Below are 18,147 nucleotides of genomic sequence, written 5' to 3'. Positions count from 1 at the left end.
TTTGATCATTTTTACTGATCATGTACGTATTTTTTTGAAAAAGGTAGATATAAATCACCAAAAATAGTCAATTTTGAATTTTCAAACGTTCGCCAAGTATCGAGATGTGAAGTTGTGCAGCTGAAAATTTGGTTTTGAGGGTTTTTGACCATGCTCTTTCAAAAAATCGTGGTCTCGTTCAAATTGGCGGCGGACACCTCAAGAGGTTCCCTTGTCAGATACCTAGGTACTGCGAAATCTTCAAGTAGGTAAGCATGAAAAAACGTGTAGATATTTTACGTTAGAATAACGCGCTACCTATCATAAAAGTAAAAATTTAAAACTAGGTATACAATTCATGCCACCAAACTTACATTATTTTGTCAACTTTCATTCCCTTCTCCCTTCCCCAAGATTTTTTTGATTCACAAAAGAAAAAACGTACTTACACCACTCACTTAATTGATAGGTAGGTGATATTTTGGATTATATTATATTATATGTATTGTAGGTAAGGTAAGTACCTTTTTTATACCGAACAGTTTGCAACTCGCAGTTAGTCTGATATTTTCTTTTAGTGATTTGAAATGGAATTGTCCTACTAAGTGTAGGTATTTTATTGTTGAAAAAAAAATACTCGTTTATAATGTATTTTTAATTAATAAAACGTTTCAAACCTGTGTTACATTTGAGAATAAATTATCACAGGGATAAATAGTAAAAAAGAAATTAAAGCGTGGGATTTTGCGAAATTCATTCAACATACGACAGAGGAAAAACGCATTTGTAACCCTTTTACTCGGTATGGTGGTAATTTTTCGCAAACAGCAGAAAAAATGAAAATAAAAAAATGCACGGAGATGTAAAAAGTTATTTCACATAGGCACTGTATAGGTAGAGGTACCTTAGTACATTTCCGTAGTAACTAGGTACATATAAACGTAAACTAAGTTGGCAAAAGTATACCTACATTAGTAGGTAAGTATATTTGAAAATGTAGGTAGTGGGTTTGATAGGGAGTAGGTATCTATGTAAATTCGCTTTTGTTATGTAAAAAAATATTATAAGTTTTTAATCTGAAAAATTTTCAACCAGAGTAAATACTTCGTAATCATAAACAAAGTTAACGAGTGAATCTAAGAACGCATGGTAAATACATTTGTACCTACTCGCAATTTAATTTTATAATACGTAGGTATACCTAATATGTACCTAGGTACTAAGTTGAAGGTGTAGGATGAATGATAACTCGTCGAGGGCGAATAATTTGCAGAGCGAGCCCAAGGCGAGTGAGGCAAACGCCCAAGACTGGTTTGTTCACCTAGGTATACTTTCAATGGTGTAAGCTGTTTTTCCTTATAACATAACTTCAACTTAGTGCCATTTAATCTGAATGTATATATCCGTGATACATAGATTGAAAATAGCTCAAATTAGCCATGTTTGAATCGATACAATCAATAATGTTCAAAGAATATGTATAATTTCTCAGAAAGGGTAAAGTTACTTTACCACCCCTGGGGACGGTAAATAAAACCATGTAAGGTGAAGTCAAACTTACGCTCCTCTCATCACAAAGGTTAGTAAACGGCACTTAACTACGTTGTAGGTATAAGGTAAAATTACTTATTTGTCGAGTTTAGCGAGCTTATTTTACTTGTTTGAGATTACGCTTAAAATAATAATTTATTCGTTATTTAAATTCTGTGAGAAATTCTCTTTTTGCAACTTTTTATTACGATACCTAGGTAGTTATTTTTATATAATCATCTCGTTGGAGTTTACGATCAGTTTGGCGTATCTAAGCCGACGGTAAAAGTTGAGTACTTAAAAATTAAGCGCGAGTAGATATTACCCATATTCTGATCTCGAGTGAAATTAAAATTCACCATACTCGTATAGAGCTATCTAGGTTCTCGATGTTTGCCGTAGAGGGTAGGCCTTTAACATAAGTAAGATTATTAATAAACTTTGCGCGGTGGCGCCGCTGACGCTATTTTAACAGGTAAAAACACCCGTATCATAGGTACCTGCGGAATTTTTTGAAATCCGGACATGAAAATAATGAAGCGTTGGTTAAGATTACCTGTTACCGAGGTAGTGTCTTATTTTATCGTTAAACCGAGTTTATATATAACTTTTAGGATAAAGATTTTACTTTTAAGCCTATTCGCCGCGAACAAAATTTTCCCCGTTAGAATATCCTTCCGGCCTTTCCGTTTTCATCGCGTTTAAATAAAGTAAGTTTTTTTCATCTTTTCCTCTCTTTCTCTCTTTGTAGTTGTATACATAGTACGAGCGCACTCGCTAAACGTATCATCATTAATAATAATCATTTATCATTCGCGCGCAAGATTTTCCAGATGATTTCTATGTATAATTTCACCACCCAAACCAACAATGACCGGAAACCTCTCAACGCTTATAAAACTTGTATGTACTTGTACTTTTAAATCGCTATCGATTAAATGAAGAAATATTTCATCGCCTTGAATTATTGAAATTGAAAATATCTCCGCTTCTCCAGTACTTTTGGCAAGATGTAGCTCATCATTCAACGTTTCTATAGGTATCTACATCTATTCTTCCGCATGGTAATTTAACATACAATTTTTTTCTTATTTCTTTTCAATTACGATCTCGTAATATAAAATATGTTTGCGCGAAGACCAATAACTGAGGTACATCGCAAGGATGTATCTATACGTATTATACGTACGTACTCGTGAATCATAAATGAGTTTTGATCGTGGAATCCTCCTTTAATACAACTCATCCATGCCTTTCTCGAACCCCATAATTGACTTCATACGACTTTTATATCTCTTCCTTGATTTTAAATCTTATCTCCTCTCTCTAAGTCAATCCTCATAAAGTTACAACAATTTGAAAGAGAATTAATTACTATCCTAACCATGCTGCAACTATAGTTGGTACAAAAACACCAAAAAGTCCCCTATTCTCAACAATATAATACCTATATGTGATTCATTTATGCTACCTAGTTTATTTACTTAAATCCGATTCAGCTAGCGACAATTCACATAGTGCTCTCATTATTGCATTAAAACTTTAAAAAAAACTGTTTTATTCAGGTAGTTATACTTTTAAAGGAGTACAAATATAAAAAAATGAGGATATAAAAAAAAATCGGTAAAAAAAATCATCGAATAGATAAGTAGGTATAAATAAGAGCAATTTTGTAGTTACATTTTTTAAACAAGCCAAAAATTCAGATAGAATCAGCCAGGACTCTTGTTTTTGTGTTTTGTACTAGGTTTTGTACCACGGGGAATAATTATCTTCAAACACTAGGTATTAGGTACCTACTCAATACTCATTCATATTGAATGAAATTACAAACAACATTTAGGGTTAGGTACGTTTCCATGTTTCCATTCGATTTTACGCATTTTCACGCCACGGAACCGCACCACCCGTCCCATATGACTGTCAACTTTATCGATAAACATAACGTAGGTAGGTAGGCCTACCTTTAATTCTGTTCATAATAATTTAATCCTCAGATGAATTGACAGAAATACTGTACGTCAATCATAGTACCTAGTAGGTATACAGCGACGAAGTCACACAAAACAAGTGCGTACATAAATATCTACGTTTTATAGTTTTTCTTTTTTTTTTGAAAATGACAGTAGGTCTGCATGAAACAACTTTTTTTGTGCTTAAAAAAACAACTAGAAAACATGGGAACAACTTCTAGGTGTATAGCTTTTGTAGATTATTCGCGACAGTAAAATATCGGCAGGTACCCTGTACCAGTGTACCTACCTACCTATATAGGTATGTAGGTGCCTACTGTGCATTACTAAATAAAGGCATAAGAGGTTAACTCATTTTTCTCTGATTTTATTTTTTCTCACAAAAAATTTTTAAAAAAAAGTACTCGTAGATATGCACAAGGTGTGTACCTGTTGTATAGGTATGTGAATTGTAAACTAATCACAGCAAGCAAAAAAATCGCGCTGCACTTGAAATTTCCAATTCTTTGACAAAATTGCATTCAAAATTTGTGAATTATCTTGAAAAATGATTAGAATTCATTGTGTGATTTAGAAAGTAGGTATTAATTATAACTCATGAATTACGCCTATGTGTTAATTTTTCCGATTTCAAGTTCTGATTTTGTCGCTGCTATGATCGGTTCACTTTCGATACATATTAACATAACTTTGAATTCGGGTAATGTGTTGAGCTACGTACGAGTCGTACATAGTAGAAGTACTTAGTACTTACATACAACGATTTTTGGTATATAAAGCCAATGAAAAAAATTATTGAAAAACTGTTAATCTTCTTTAAATGCATCGCGAAAGACATTTTTCTACTTTTGCTACTTTCTTCAAAGGTACCTATGTAGTATTTCTCAACATCGGTTCACATAGCTCCTGCAATCTGATTCGTTCGACACTGTCTTCTTCATATTTTGCTTATTTGAGTTTTATAACCTCACATCCACCAATTAGACACCTTGTACGTATAATATGCTTGACTTATTAAAGTTTCATGGTTTCTCAGATCCCACTGTAAAATCGTATAGGTACTGAAATTAGCCATAAAATATATGTACCTACTCCAACATCCACCGTTATAATAATACGTAAGTAAGTGTTCATTTTCTTCAACGAACTTATTGAACGATTTAATGCGCCCATCTTGCCAGGTGAAATCTGAATCAACTTGAACAATAGGTGAATGCCAAAAAACCCACTCTTGTTTTGAAATCATTGTCTGAACAATGTACATTTAACAGTTCATTGCTCTTTAAATCTTTATACACCTTATGAGATTAGAATAAAAAAGAAATAGAGAGCTGATTGGCAATTTTTTGGCACTAAATGGTGCTCCTTAACTTGGATAGGTACACCTTTTGAATTTGTTAATACCTACATCAGGATTCTGCGTTCTGCGTTGAACGTAGGTACATTTGACAGTTCGAATTTCGTCGATATTTTTAGGGGAATGGGGTTGTCGTTCAATTATATCTTTACAATTCCACAAATTGTAGGCTAATTATTTCGAAGAGAAACGGTACCTATTTCATTTTATTTTACCTCAACCAACAAGGAAAAAAGAATTAATCATTATGAGTTGTAACTGATTAATTTTATACTTTTTTTTTTTTTTTTTGCATGAATAAGCGTTCGAATTTTGCTTTCATTCCGAATAATAAGGTATAAAATTATTTTTATTTGAAAACAGCTAATTTTGAGTTCTTCTTTGCTTTGAAAAATTCACTTTTTTAAAAACCATATTGGAATTGAGGGAGAAAAAAATAATTGCAGGTGAAAACGTAGTAATTTGAAATCGATTGTAAGTAAAGCAAAAAATCTCTCTCGAATAAAATTTCGTATTCGTAGGTAAATTTTGAATAGAGTAACGTACCTAGCAATAAAAAAGTTCTTTTCATTGCCGAAAAAAAAGAAGAAAAAAAAACGAAATAGATGAAGGATAAAATGCCGGATGTTGTATTAACTATATAAAAAGGTTATTGGACGTGAAAACTACACGAAAATGAGAAGATACGGTCAAAAAAAGTACTCGTTTACAGTATATGGAAAGATTTTTAAAGCGATTCGGACAGCTATTACAGTTTTGTTTCAAAAACATGCGAAAGGAAAAAGTGATCCTGAACGGATTGAGTTTACATTCGATTAGGTAGCATTTCCTACATGAATACCTATCCACGGCAATACAATTTTTAGCCACGTTCAAAAAAATTTCCCTATAATAAATTCTGAAATCTGATTCTCTCAACGAAGTGAGTATAATCTGGTAAATTTTTCTGCACGTAATTAAGTAGGTGGTTGGAAGAGCGTGCGCGGTGGCGTATTAATTGTGTTTTAGAGTATTTTCTATCAAATATCTTTCGCCATTTAAAATTCAAAGCATCAAAAATGAAATGAAATTTTTCCTTTTTCGAATTATGAACATTTTTGGGATTTTACAGGGTACCTACATATTACATGAAATTCCCTAAATTTCATTGTGTATCGTTCCCCAGTTGGAAATATGATTCGTTTGAGAATTTTCATTTTCAAGCTTCAAAGTAACAAATATTTTACTCATGCTTTGAATGTATACCTACTACCTAGTATCTCTACCTATACCTACTTTTGTATTGTTATACAACCGAGTTCGTATTTCAGACGCACTAACAGTCACCTCGTAAACTCGTTCGAGTTTGAAATATCTGCCATATTTTTAATTTACACAAAATTACCATAATTTAAAAACGAATTTTATACCTATACGAAATACCATCTTGAGAGCAATCTCACCTTATAAAATAAACATCCTATTTCGAGAATAAATTTCAAAAATGATTAATATCCTTCCAAAAGTATGGAAAATATACCTACGAAACCGCCGCCATCGCGCTAGCCGCCCGTCCCTTCCCGCCTTCCTTCATTCGTCGGAAAACATAACATTTCTTTCAAACCATTTTATTACAACGATAATTCCGCTAAAATTCAGATTCTTCAAACAAGATAAATGACCCCGCTAAATGGCATTTTCACGTCGTTTCGAAAATAAGATATTATAGATACACCTACCAATATATCGAGAAAAGAAAATATATTACGAGCGTTCAGCGCTCAACAACCGAGTAGTAAGTATAGGTACTAGGTAGGCTAAAGGTAATTATCGCGACAAAAAAAGCTTAATATCGAAATGCGAACCGAAACTTTTTTTTCTTTTTTTATTAATTCGAAATGGTGGTAGGTAAATGTTGATTGGAAGGTTGATTTAAAGAAATTTTTCACTTTTTCTCCACTACATTGTACCGAAATTAAAATTCATTTGCAACTATGTAAATAAAAAGTTTAATTAAAACTCCAAGCTCATTTAATTTGAAGCGCTTAAGTGAAAAGTAATGTTAACGTACCTTCGTCTTGGTAGGGTCTGCGGTACTTCCACTTCGAAGTAATCCAAACGAATACACATTTTCTGGCGTCTGAAATAAATGAAATTTGCGCTTAATTTTAAACACGGTTTGAATACATTTTTTATATTGGCATAAGTCAAATTATACAACTTTAATTAACAACATCGAAAGACAAATTTTCTATGTAGAAAAAAAAACTAGGCTAATTTTTTACATTATAACATTAAGTTTATCATGGATAGGTATAATAAAGGTACTTGGAAGCATTATCTTTCATTAGCAGAAGATACTTGAAGTAGGTACGGCAATAAAATGTTCACAAATTGCTGCCAACATTTTTCTCGCGTGAACGTGTCGTGAAAAAACTTTCGTTTGAAAGACAATTAGTGAAGGTATAGGTACCTACCTACCTACCTACAGTGAATTTGTCATTTTCCGCATCAAAATCGTAACATACCATTTTACAGTTTGTAGCCTGTGTTGGTTATTGCATCGTTTCCCTAGTTCAAACGTCAGTTAAAATGTTTACAAATGAATTAGGTACCTAGGTAAACTCTTTATCCTGAAGAATGACGCGAGAAAACTAGTTAGTAAAAAGGAAAACGGCAAAAGTATAAAAGTTACATTATGAGCATTAAAAAAAGGAGATGAATGTACAAAAGCTTTCCTAACAGCTTTTTTTTGTGTGTTAAAGAGCAGAGATACATTGTTGACAAAGTGTATACGGCTACAGAGTGTTTCGTGAGCTAAAAAACCATCAGTAACGACAAGTCTTGGAGCTTTTGCTCGTGACATTTCATTTTCCTATACCTATTTCCAATTTTTATCTGCCTAGCAGTAGGCATAATTTTTTTCTTCCAAGAAAAATAAAAATGTCGATAGTACCTGGTATCGCTGTTTCCCTTTTCTTGCATATTCAAAAACATCATTTTGGCTACAATATAGTGATGTTAATTAATTTTCATTCGAATGTACAATGTGCATTGTGCATTACAAGTAGGTACACATAATATCTTGGGCAGTTACAGGGCGAGAAATTAATGCAATTGACGAATTGAACCGGTGAACATCCAACACAAAAAGTCATGAATATCTCAAAACAATAATTTTTTTTCTTTTTACCGATAAAAATGAAGAATAATAACGTAGGTAATAAGTATTGTTGAGTAGGAACCTAAGACAAACAAAGTTTTGATTCGAATAATTTTTACGAGTAAGGATAATTTGAGTTTGACCATTCGATTTCGAGTAATTTTAATAAAATTTTTGACCTCATGTTTGGGAATTTTCTATCTGAATGTTCCAAGATTCAATTGCGCACCCTACTTATGAATAAATGAGCGTTAATTGCAGCCAGTTTCAATGTTTACCTATTCTTCTTAGTTCACTTCAGATAAATGTTTGGAAATAAATCTTTATCGTTGGGAGAATGAAGATGCAGTTGTACTGATATATAATTACATAATACGTATAAGCAATCCCTTAAATTCCACCAACACGCATCTCCTGCTATAAAGCATTTTTTTTTTTTTTTTTTTTGAAAAAAGAAAAGGAAAAAAAGAAAGTGGTACACAGATAGCGTAGGCGCCGGCATATCTTTTGAGTAATCATTGAGCAACCAATAGGTGAGTTATAACTGCGAAATCAATCTTTCAATACCTATATACGGGTAAATAATATAAACTTTCACCATAAAATTTTCGAACTGAAAATTATACCTACTGCACGTGCTTTATATCTCCTATGAAAGTCTATTGACTAAGTTAGTATAAAAGAAAATAAAATCGAGATCCTTTTTTAAAAGTTGCAGCTTTCGCAACCTCAAACACTCAGCACAAAAGCGCGTACAGCTCGTGGTGCAAAATGAAACATCGACAACGATTTAAAAAAGGATAGCACGAGGAAAATTACAGAAAGTGCTAATAAAAAATTTAAAATGTTCTGACATCATTTCGGCAACAGGTCACGACTGTTTCTTGGGTATATAAAGGAATCGAAGACGCGTCAGCGGTACAAGCAAGTTACACACTCATCATATCGCTGAATATCATATCTATTCATCAGTTTACCTACAAAAAAAAAAGCTACCGCGTTTTTGGTTTGTAATTACTTTTTTAGCAGTACTGGCGGCGACCGGACGTTAAGTCGCTAGTTACGCTGACTCAAAATACTGTAGTTTATAACGTTTCGAACTTGCACAATTATTTACCATTTATTTTCTATACCAACACCTTTTCCCCATAGCAACCTCGTAAAACTTTTATTAAGCAATAAAAGACGTACCTACTACCTACCTACCTATATTTTTTAAATTACCGAAATAAATTTATTAAGTTTATGCTTTGGATATTTCAATTCTTTTTTTTTTCGCGTAAATTTCGTAATACAATCTCCAAGTTGACTTATTTCAATTTTGCGAACTTTGTAAAGCGTAGATACGTACTTACATAAATCGACTTATAACTTAAGATTCACAATACGATAAAAAATTTGTTTTATCAACTTACACTTGCCCAAAATTATACCTTTCTGTAGAGGATTTTCAACTTTTTCGCCAAACAGTAAAGAATTGAATTAGCTACATGAATAAGTTCACCGAAAACTACGAGTATATATAAACGTGGGAGAAATAATAGGTATATTTTAACTGATACTCATCTATTTTTCCAAATTTTATCTATCCACCAAACCATACTGATCAACCGACTCACTTTGCTATCGTCTCATCCACCAACTGGAAAGAATGCTACTGTAAGTAGGTACCAATCTATCTGAAAAGAGCTTCTCTCTTGAAAAAAAAAAAATATGTACACGCTCAAATGTTCATTTTCAACTTTTAAATAAGAATTGACTCCTGGAGGCGTAGCATTGAAATTGGAAATGTAAAAAAAAAAAAAAAAACGATTTCTCACTAGTGATGTGGAAAGTTGGAATAGATTCTAGAGGGAAAATGAATGTAGGTACCTACTATCTACGGGTGCCATATTTGTTTCACGCAAGTGCCACACGTAGAAAAAATTATAATCACACGACATATGAAAATTTTTTACAAGGAAATAATATTTCCCTATGTGAGCATTTCAAACCCTTTGGTTTTGATTTAAAAAATTCTAGACTGATTGAAAAGGGTATGGCAAAAATAAATACGAGTATCAAGAACTCAGTTTCAGCCACCAATCCACTTGACACCTTGAACGGGACAATTTTTTCATAAGCACTGAGGAGGATTCGAGCTTGTACCTACTTCTTAGATTGACAAAAAAAAAGTTTTTTCGGACAAAAAACATACAGGCGCCCATTCAATTCATCCATGTCAACAAAAATGTTCAAACAAAATGCACATTGCAAAGGCGTAACGCCTTTTCATTGTCTACCGGTATTGTATTTACTTTTACATACATTAAGTTTTTCGTTAGATAGGTACCTAATGTAGACTTTAATTCTTTTTTAAATGAATTTATCACGTAATGAACAAATTCGTGACGTTGATTGCTGGGTACTTGAAATGGAGCTGAATACAATACACATAGGTACTGTAGATAGGTAACATCATCGCTACTGGAAACTTGTTGATTTTCACTATGCAGAGGTATACCTATCTGAACAAAAATGAAAATATGATGAGTGAATATTTAAAGTAGATACCTGGAAACGTAACTCCCCCACAGGAGGCTCTGCATATGGGATGCCATAAAAGGAGTAAAATGTTCTACCTGATCTACTCTTAGAAACTTCACCTTTTAGAATTCCTTGTTTTGTTGTTAACAGGACTGACAGTTATGAGTAGAAAAAAATTACCCACCTAGAATAAGTACCTATGTACATCTACATAATTATGTAGTTATCAGTTCATAAATTTTAATTCAACAAATGGATTTCTCAATTAAGAATGCAAACGCGTCGATGTTTCACATATAGGTAGGTAAGTTGGTCGCGTCACGTTTCATATCTATTACGCCCACGAAACGAGATCGAAATCAATAATTAATAAAGAGACGCGGAAGTTTATATCTACCTTTGCTTAAATGCGTCGTCCAACTTCGATGTGGATGGAAGCGGAACGCTGCAGCAGAAAGCAAGCAAGCAAGCAACCGAACAAAAGATAAAGTTAAATTATCTGAAGTGGCTGTAAATTGATAGGTATTTTCTCGAGTGGGTACAAAGAAGACGAAGACGAGAGCAGCGGTAAGTTTTTATCGAAAGGTTGCTATCTAAATGACGGTAAAGTTTATTCAAACATTTAAGGTGATTTGGTAAAAATTTCGCAAAAATAACAAAAAGGGTTATGTCGAAGGTCTCTAAGCCTAATGAACTTCTACCTAAGTTACTTATAAAGTTTACCGTAAAATTATTTGTTTTGTCTAAGTTGCATTAGCGATGCTGCATTTAAATTATTGTAAACGGTAAAGGCAATTTAAAGTTACACTGTCTTTCAGCGAAGCTCTCTCATCAATTGTCAACCTTTCAACTGAACTAAATTTATTAAAATCACTTTATCGCTTATCACAACCACAAATACCAGTCGCTTGGCTGTTTTCTTATATGTACATATTAGATCGTGTTGACTTCCACGTAGCAAAACTTTAACACGATGATTGATTATTAATGCTAATAGCAATCATTTTAGATTGAAAATTCCGTCCAAGTTTTGCATCATGGTTAAAACGATACTAACTTATTATATTGGATTTTTTTCTTTCGTTTACAAATAACTAACGTTGTTTGAGAGACTGCAACAAGATAAAGGTTAATTTTGATTATATCAGATAAGTATATTCAAGTTGACCAATTAAACCTTCCACTTTGTAATGCTGGATTATCGCAATTTTTTCAAAAGAAAAAAGGAGTATCTACCTACCTAACCTAATAAAAGTAGACTTTCGAATCCGAACTAATCGGGAATTTAGTTGTCCGGATAAACGAAAATTCGGATAAAACGGATTATTATTTTTTTGTTAAATTCTTGGTGAAAAATTATTATTTTTCAAATTTTTAATAAAATGTGCAAAGGAAAATCATCTTATTTCTTTGCAAAATATGAAAAAAACGAACAAATACAAAAAATCACAACATTGTTTGGCTATGCAGGTAAGTGTACCTACATACAGTCATTCTCCAAAAAAAAAAAAGGTTCAATAGAAAGTTTTTCACTAAATCTTTTTCTGGTCGCATAATCTCGCCATTTCTGGATAATCACTCATTTGTTTTTGCAATGTGTTGTGCTGCATAATCACAAATGCATACGAGTATTTGCGTACTCTTGGTCGCATAATGCGGATTTTGTTCGGATAATCGAAAAATCCGGATAATGAGGAGATTTTTGTTTTTGTTCGGATAAGCGGAAGCCTACCGTATAGGTACATATAAATTGAACTGGAACATATTATATACCCATGATGCACGAGGAATGGAAATTTAAAAAAATACCTACACTTCAAAGTTCACAAAGTTGTCTCTTAAATTCCTAGGTTCAGCGAGCCTTCACACATCAATTCACTTCAGCATGCCCAAAGCATAGGTACTAGTCAAGCAAAATATTCGGAACCTCGAATGGAACATCCGGTATTATTAAACTATAAAATTAAACCCTCGAGGAGACAACTGGTAAAAATCATTCTCGGGAGGCTAATATCCCTCAAAAATCTGTCTCTACAACGGGCAAAGAAAAAGTTAGAAAAAATTTGTCTCAATAAAGTGACTTGAAATAAAAGGAAATTGGCAAGTATTAATGGTACCTACCTATTTGCCGATTTTGTTTCTACCTATGTATTAAACATAAGCTCGCATTAGGGAGGAAGATAACCATTAAATTAAACCAGGTCAACGAGATAACAAAATTATTAGGTAGGTAGGTACGTTTTGATGACTCGATAATGTTAACGATATTGTAAAATGTAATCCTTATGAAGAAATATTGCTACAACAAAAGGTTAGGTTAACTTATTTCAAAACCATACCTAATTGATGTAGTGCTAGAAAAAAATACATTCAGCTGTCGTTTTTTTCCAGAACGATGAGTACCTACTTACATCCTTTGAAATTAAATGTACCTATTGTACAATAAGCATTTATTTATTTAAAAACGGTGAATTTATTCCACTCGCAAAGGAAAAAATTACTTTGTCTTTTACACGGATTGAAATTAGAAGCATAAAATAAAACAATCCTTACTGCGTTAATGCAAATGAGACGGCGTTCGAGAGTGAAGTAATCTCGCCAAAACCTTTTAACTTAAATTAATTACCTCATTTTCAATTACCTGTGGTGAGGGAAAGTTCTCAGGTTCTATTTTAATCTGGCAAGTGTTTCCACCATCATCTTGTTCTTCTAAATTTATCCGCCTTCTTTCTTCATCTCTTCTTCCAACAAAGATGCAAGGACAAGGTAAACAACCATTATTATAACGACGCCGGACCGTTTCATCCTACGACAAAAAAAGTTTCGTATTTTTTTAATTACTTCAATCTTTCAACAAACCATACGATTTCCTGGATCATTGTTTTCCAACCGTCGTCGGTAGCGTCAGCAACACGTTGTTCGATTAGATATTAGATTTTTATGAGCCACCTGACGTTAACGCAGCACGCGATGTACGAACACAAGTTCTTTTCGGGTGTTATAAGTTTTAAAAAATAATTACTTTATTCCGGCTCGGTTTATTTCCATTCCTGTTTTCTCGCTCTTTTTTTTTGCCACAGTAATTGCACAGTCTAAATAATAATAGGTACCTACAACTATAAGATTCGAGAGTGAAAATTTATTATTCATTCATTTAATAAACCTTCTGCAGTAGGTAGTTCGCTTCAAATACCTACATAATCATTCTCAAAGTTCAAGTTTTCTTAATAAGTCTATTCTGCGAAAATAAACAATAACCGAAATGCAAATCGATTATTCTGATTAATTCTGCTCAAATAAAGGGTAAAAAAGAGGGACGTTTTGACAAAAACCTTACGATTTTACCAGGTAAGTTTTTATAAAGATTCTCAGATTATAATAGGTACCTACCCATCTAATCAGCAAGTAAAACTTTTATTCCTCAAAAAAATTATCCAACAAAACAGCATTTTTAATTACACAAAAAATCTCATTTATCGAATAAACATCCCAAGTGTTTATTATTTTCATTTATTTTTCTGCGATACAAAAAGGACTCCCAAAATCATCATGAAGCCGCATTTGGGTCAAATTCTTCAATTTTTTCATGATTTATAGATAAGTAGATAATTATTTTCAATTAATAATTTACATCGCGCCATTTCCAAAAACCCCTGACTTCCCTTTTAAATGATCCATGCGCCCACTAGGTATGCGAAAATTCATCGAAGTTCAAACAATCCTAGGTTTCAATTTGGCAGTTCATGTACATTAGATACCTTGACCTACCATAATTTCAACGAAATTAAAAATTTTTGATTTTCTTCCCCTAATTTCAGTTATCTACCTACTATGAGCAGAAAAATCTTAAAATTGTTCTGGTAGGTCTAGGTACATATCTCAATTTTCAATCAAATAATTTGAAAAAAATACACATGTTTAAAAACAATTGCAAGCCTGGCAAAATTATTTTGCGGCTAGCGCACCTCTCAAAAAATTCCGAAAAAAGTATCATTGGTAAACATTTCGGTTAATGGAATGGCAGTTCTCTGATTCGGACCTCCTGCACATGGCCGTGGTTGTTAAGTTTGAAAAAAAAAACAGGATCATAATACCAATAAAAAATATACCCATCCTGATTTCTTGAGATAGGTGGTGTAAAATTCTTGAAAATCTAATTTCAGGAAGCCCCCTGCTCCACGAATGATGATGGAATGCTTCAAAATAAGTTGCATAAAAATTAAAATCCTATTTGGGGCCATTTTACTTTGCTCACTGGTCTATATAGAGTCTTTCCAAAACAATTTAAATCGACGAATATTCTGATAATTTCGTATTTACTTCAGAAATTATTGAGACCAAGTATTATTTCTTAAATGTAGGTACTTGCAGTTCTCTCACAAGGAATACAATAATGTTAAGAACTTATACATAGATTAGATAACGCAAGAAAAATAAAATGAAAGGAGTTAAAAGTCTTATAAGGTAGGTCTATAGGTACCTAAGCATTTTATGAGAGAAAAACTTATCAATTTTCTTTCGAAAAAAAAAGAAGAAATATTTCATTAAAAATGAACAAGTTAAGAGTGTGGGAGGATCGGAGAATGAACAGAAATCAAGCGCTAATGTTACGCTATTGAGTGATAGGTATAACGAATAATTCTATCAAAATGACGAAATAATAATATTATAGTGTTTTCTTCATACCTACTTTTTTAATTTTTCATCTTACGAACATCACTTTTAATTTGAACTAAACTATTTGAAAAATTAAGACATTTTTCATATTTTTTTACTCAACTCTCACAATGCATAGCTATTTTCACGTGTATATAGTTGCCTATTTTTTAGAATGAAAATAGCAAATTGTTAGTGAGGTCGTTATTCGAAGGAAAATAATATGGATTGCTCTGGAAACGCGTTTGAAAAACTTTTTAGAGCATTCGGTGGTAGTCTGAGATCTGCCCTCCATCTTTCTATATAATAAGTGAAGTAGGTACCAGTAGATATAAAATGTATTTCCTGGCACTGGAGTAAGAATTCTTACAATACTTTTTAAATTCAAAAGTATGTGGAAACTTATGTGAAAAATTTCACATAAACCTTCACATAGTTTTTCATTCAATCAAATGCAAAAATATTTACAAAACTTAGATATTGAAATGAAATGCAAAATTTTTTGCAATACTTAAACATTTCAAACAAATGCAAAAATTTCATCAAAACCTAAACATTTCAAACAAATGCAAAAATTCATTCAAAACTTAAACATTTCAATGAAATGCAAAAATTCATTCAAAACTTGAACATTTCAATGAAATGCAAAAATTCATTCAAAACTTAAACATTTCAATGAAATGCAAAAATTCATTCAAAACTTGAACATTTCAATGAAATGCAAAAATTCATTCAAAACTTAAACATTTCAAACAAATGCAAAAATTTCATCAAAACTTGAACATTTCAATGAAATGCAAAAATTTCATCACAACATTACCATTATACCACTAGTTAAAGAAAACATTATCTCTAATAAAGCGGTAACACAAACACCAACACCTTTATCATAGAAACTGATTCTTTTAACTAATGAATTTTTTCCACTGTGAACGAATTTTTTTGCATTTGAAGTACACCATCTTTTAGAAATTGATCCATTAGTTAAAGAAATCAATTTCAATAACAAAATGAATAACTATAATAAAATGGATAACCAAGCACCTTTAAGAACATGTGAGAAGTGTATGTGTAAAATTACATACAAGAACTATGCCAGACATTTAAAAACAAAGAAACACAATGAAGTCAAGATTAATGTGAAAGAATTAAAGACGGAATTGAAGTGGTATGGAATGAAAAATGTTGATAAAATGAAAAAATCAGATTTGTTAGTGAACAAAGATAAAATCAAGGCTATTAATATTGATAGAGAAAAATTGTTGAAATTATCAAAAAAGAAATTGATTGAGTTTATTCAGGATAACAATTTCAATATTAATAAACAGTTGAGAAAAGATCAAATAGTAGAAAGGTTACTCGATTTTCACTCAAACAAATCATTGCCTCTTCCTAAATGGGAATTTGTGGATGAAAATTTTAAATCAAGACATGCTCAATTTGATATGAAAAATAACTGGGATATTAAAGATATGTCAAAGTTTTTACATTTTATGAAAAAACATGTTAGTTCTTTACTTCAAGAATGGATGAAAAAGCATAGTGGTATTAAAGTGAATTTTTGTGTTTCTGCAACTTATGTAGACACTCGAGATGAAACAAAAATTGCATACAAACATTTGCAAACTAAGAATGATAGAATTACTAATAGAAGTGAATTAACAAATGGAATTTCAACTTTAATGAAGAGTGTACTTGATAGACATGAAAATATCATTGATGAATTAACAGGTAGTCCATGGCGAATAATATCAATCAATAGTTTTAGAGTAAATATAAACAAATATGACCCGCTTAGAGCAAGTTCCTATATTGATCTTCCAAAAATTTTAAAAGATAAGAAAGCAATTATAAATGTTAAAAATACTGATAATAAATGCTTTTTATGGTCACTTTTAGCATGTTTATATCCTGCAAAAGATAATCCACAAGAAATAATAAAGTACAAAGCATATGAGAAAACTTTTGATAAAGCTTTGAAAGATATTGAATTTCCGATGAAAATTAAAGACATAGAGAAATTTGAAAATAAAGTGAATGAATTGAAATTGGTAGAAGGTGGATTATCTATTAATGTTTATCATCATGATGATCGTTATAAAATTTATCCCTTACATATTACTAAAGAAGAGAAAACAAAACATGTTGATTTATTGTATTTATGTGAAGAGAGTAATGATAGAAATACTCACTACTGTTGGATTAAGGATCTAACAAAATTGATTAAAAGTCAATTAACCAAAAACACTCAAAAAATACATTTTTTGTGCAAAAGGTGCCTTTGTCATTTTTACAGTGAAGTTAAATATTTAGAACATAGAGAAAGCTGTAAAGTACATGATCCAGTTGCAGTAAAACTTCCTCTTAAAAGTGATAACATTTGTGAATTTACAAACTATAATCGATCAATGAAAATTCCTTTCACAATAATAGCTGATTTTGAGTGTATACTTAGAAAACTTGAAAAAAATAAAGTAGAGGAAGATGCTAAAACACAAAAAATTCAAGAGCACGTACCAATTAGTTGTGTTTATTACATTTTATATGAGAATGGAGAAATATCAGAGAACATGTTTGAATATTTTGGAAGTAATACCCCTCAAGTATTGTGTGAAAAATTATCAGAAGATGCAGTACGTATTGCTAATGAATACATATATAATTGTAAAAAAATGAAGAAACTGACCAATATACAAAAATGTGAATATAAAGAAGCAACAATATGTCATATTTGTGAAAGAAAATTGAGTGATTTCCCACCTATGATGGAAAAAAATATTAATAAATTGAGAAAAGAAATAGAAATTACTTCAAATATTTTAAAGTATCATGATGATCAAACACTGACTGATAGACTAGAGAAATTAGAATTAGATTTGAAAGAGAAATTAGATGATGAAGAAAAAAATAAAAAGAAAGTTCAGGATCATGACCATATAACAGGTGAATATAGAGGTGCAGCTCATAGTCTTTGCAACTTGAAT

At 31.8% G+C, this 18,147-nt stretch overlaps 1 protein-coding gene across 2 annotated transcripts in view; it reads right to left on the bottom strand.

Moving 5' to 3' along the window:
• The window catches only part of LOC135831971 (high affinity cAMP-specific and IBMX-insensitive 3',5'-cyclic phosphodiesterase 8-like), a 109,803-nt gene that overhangs the window by 27,701 nt on the left and 63,955 nt on the right, over positions 1-18,147 (bottom strand). For both annotated transcript variants that reach the window (XM_065344876.1, XM_065344877.1), the window contains exons 4-5: positions 13,149-13,313; positions 6,890-6,958 (exon numbers count right to left, since the gene is read on the bottom strand). In XM_065344876.1, the coding sequence (XP_065200948.1) occupies positions 6,890-6,958; positions 13,149-13,313 (234 nt within the window). The remainder of the gene's footprint in view (positions 1-6,889; positions 6,959-13,148; positions 13,314-18,147) is intronic.

The sequence above is a fragment of the Planococcus citri genome, chromosome 1 (assembly GCF_950023065.1).
Source record: "Planococcus citri chromosome 1, ihPlaCitr1.1, whole genome shotgun sequence".
NCBI classification, from domain to species: Eukaryota; Metazoa; Arthropoda; class Insecta; order Hemiptera; family Pseudococcidae; genus Planococcus; species Planococcus citri.
Note: the sequence above shows the minus strand (reverse complement) of the source record. Positions and strands in the feature narration are given on the sequence as shown.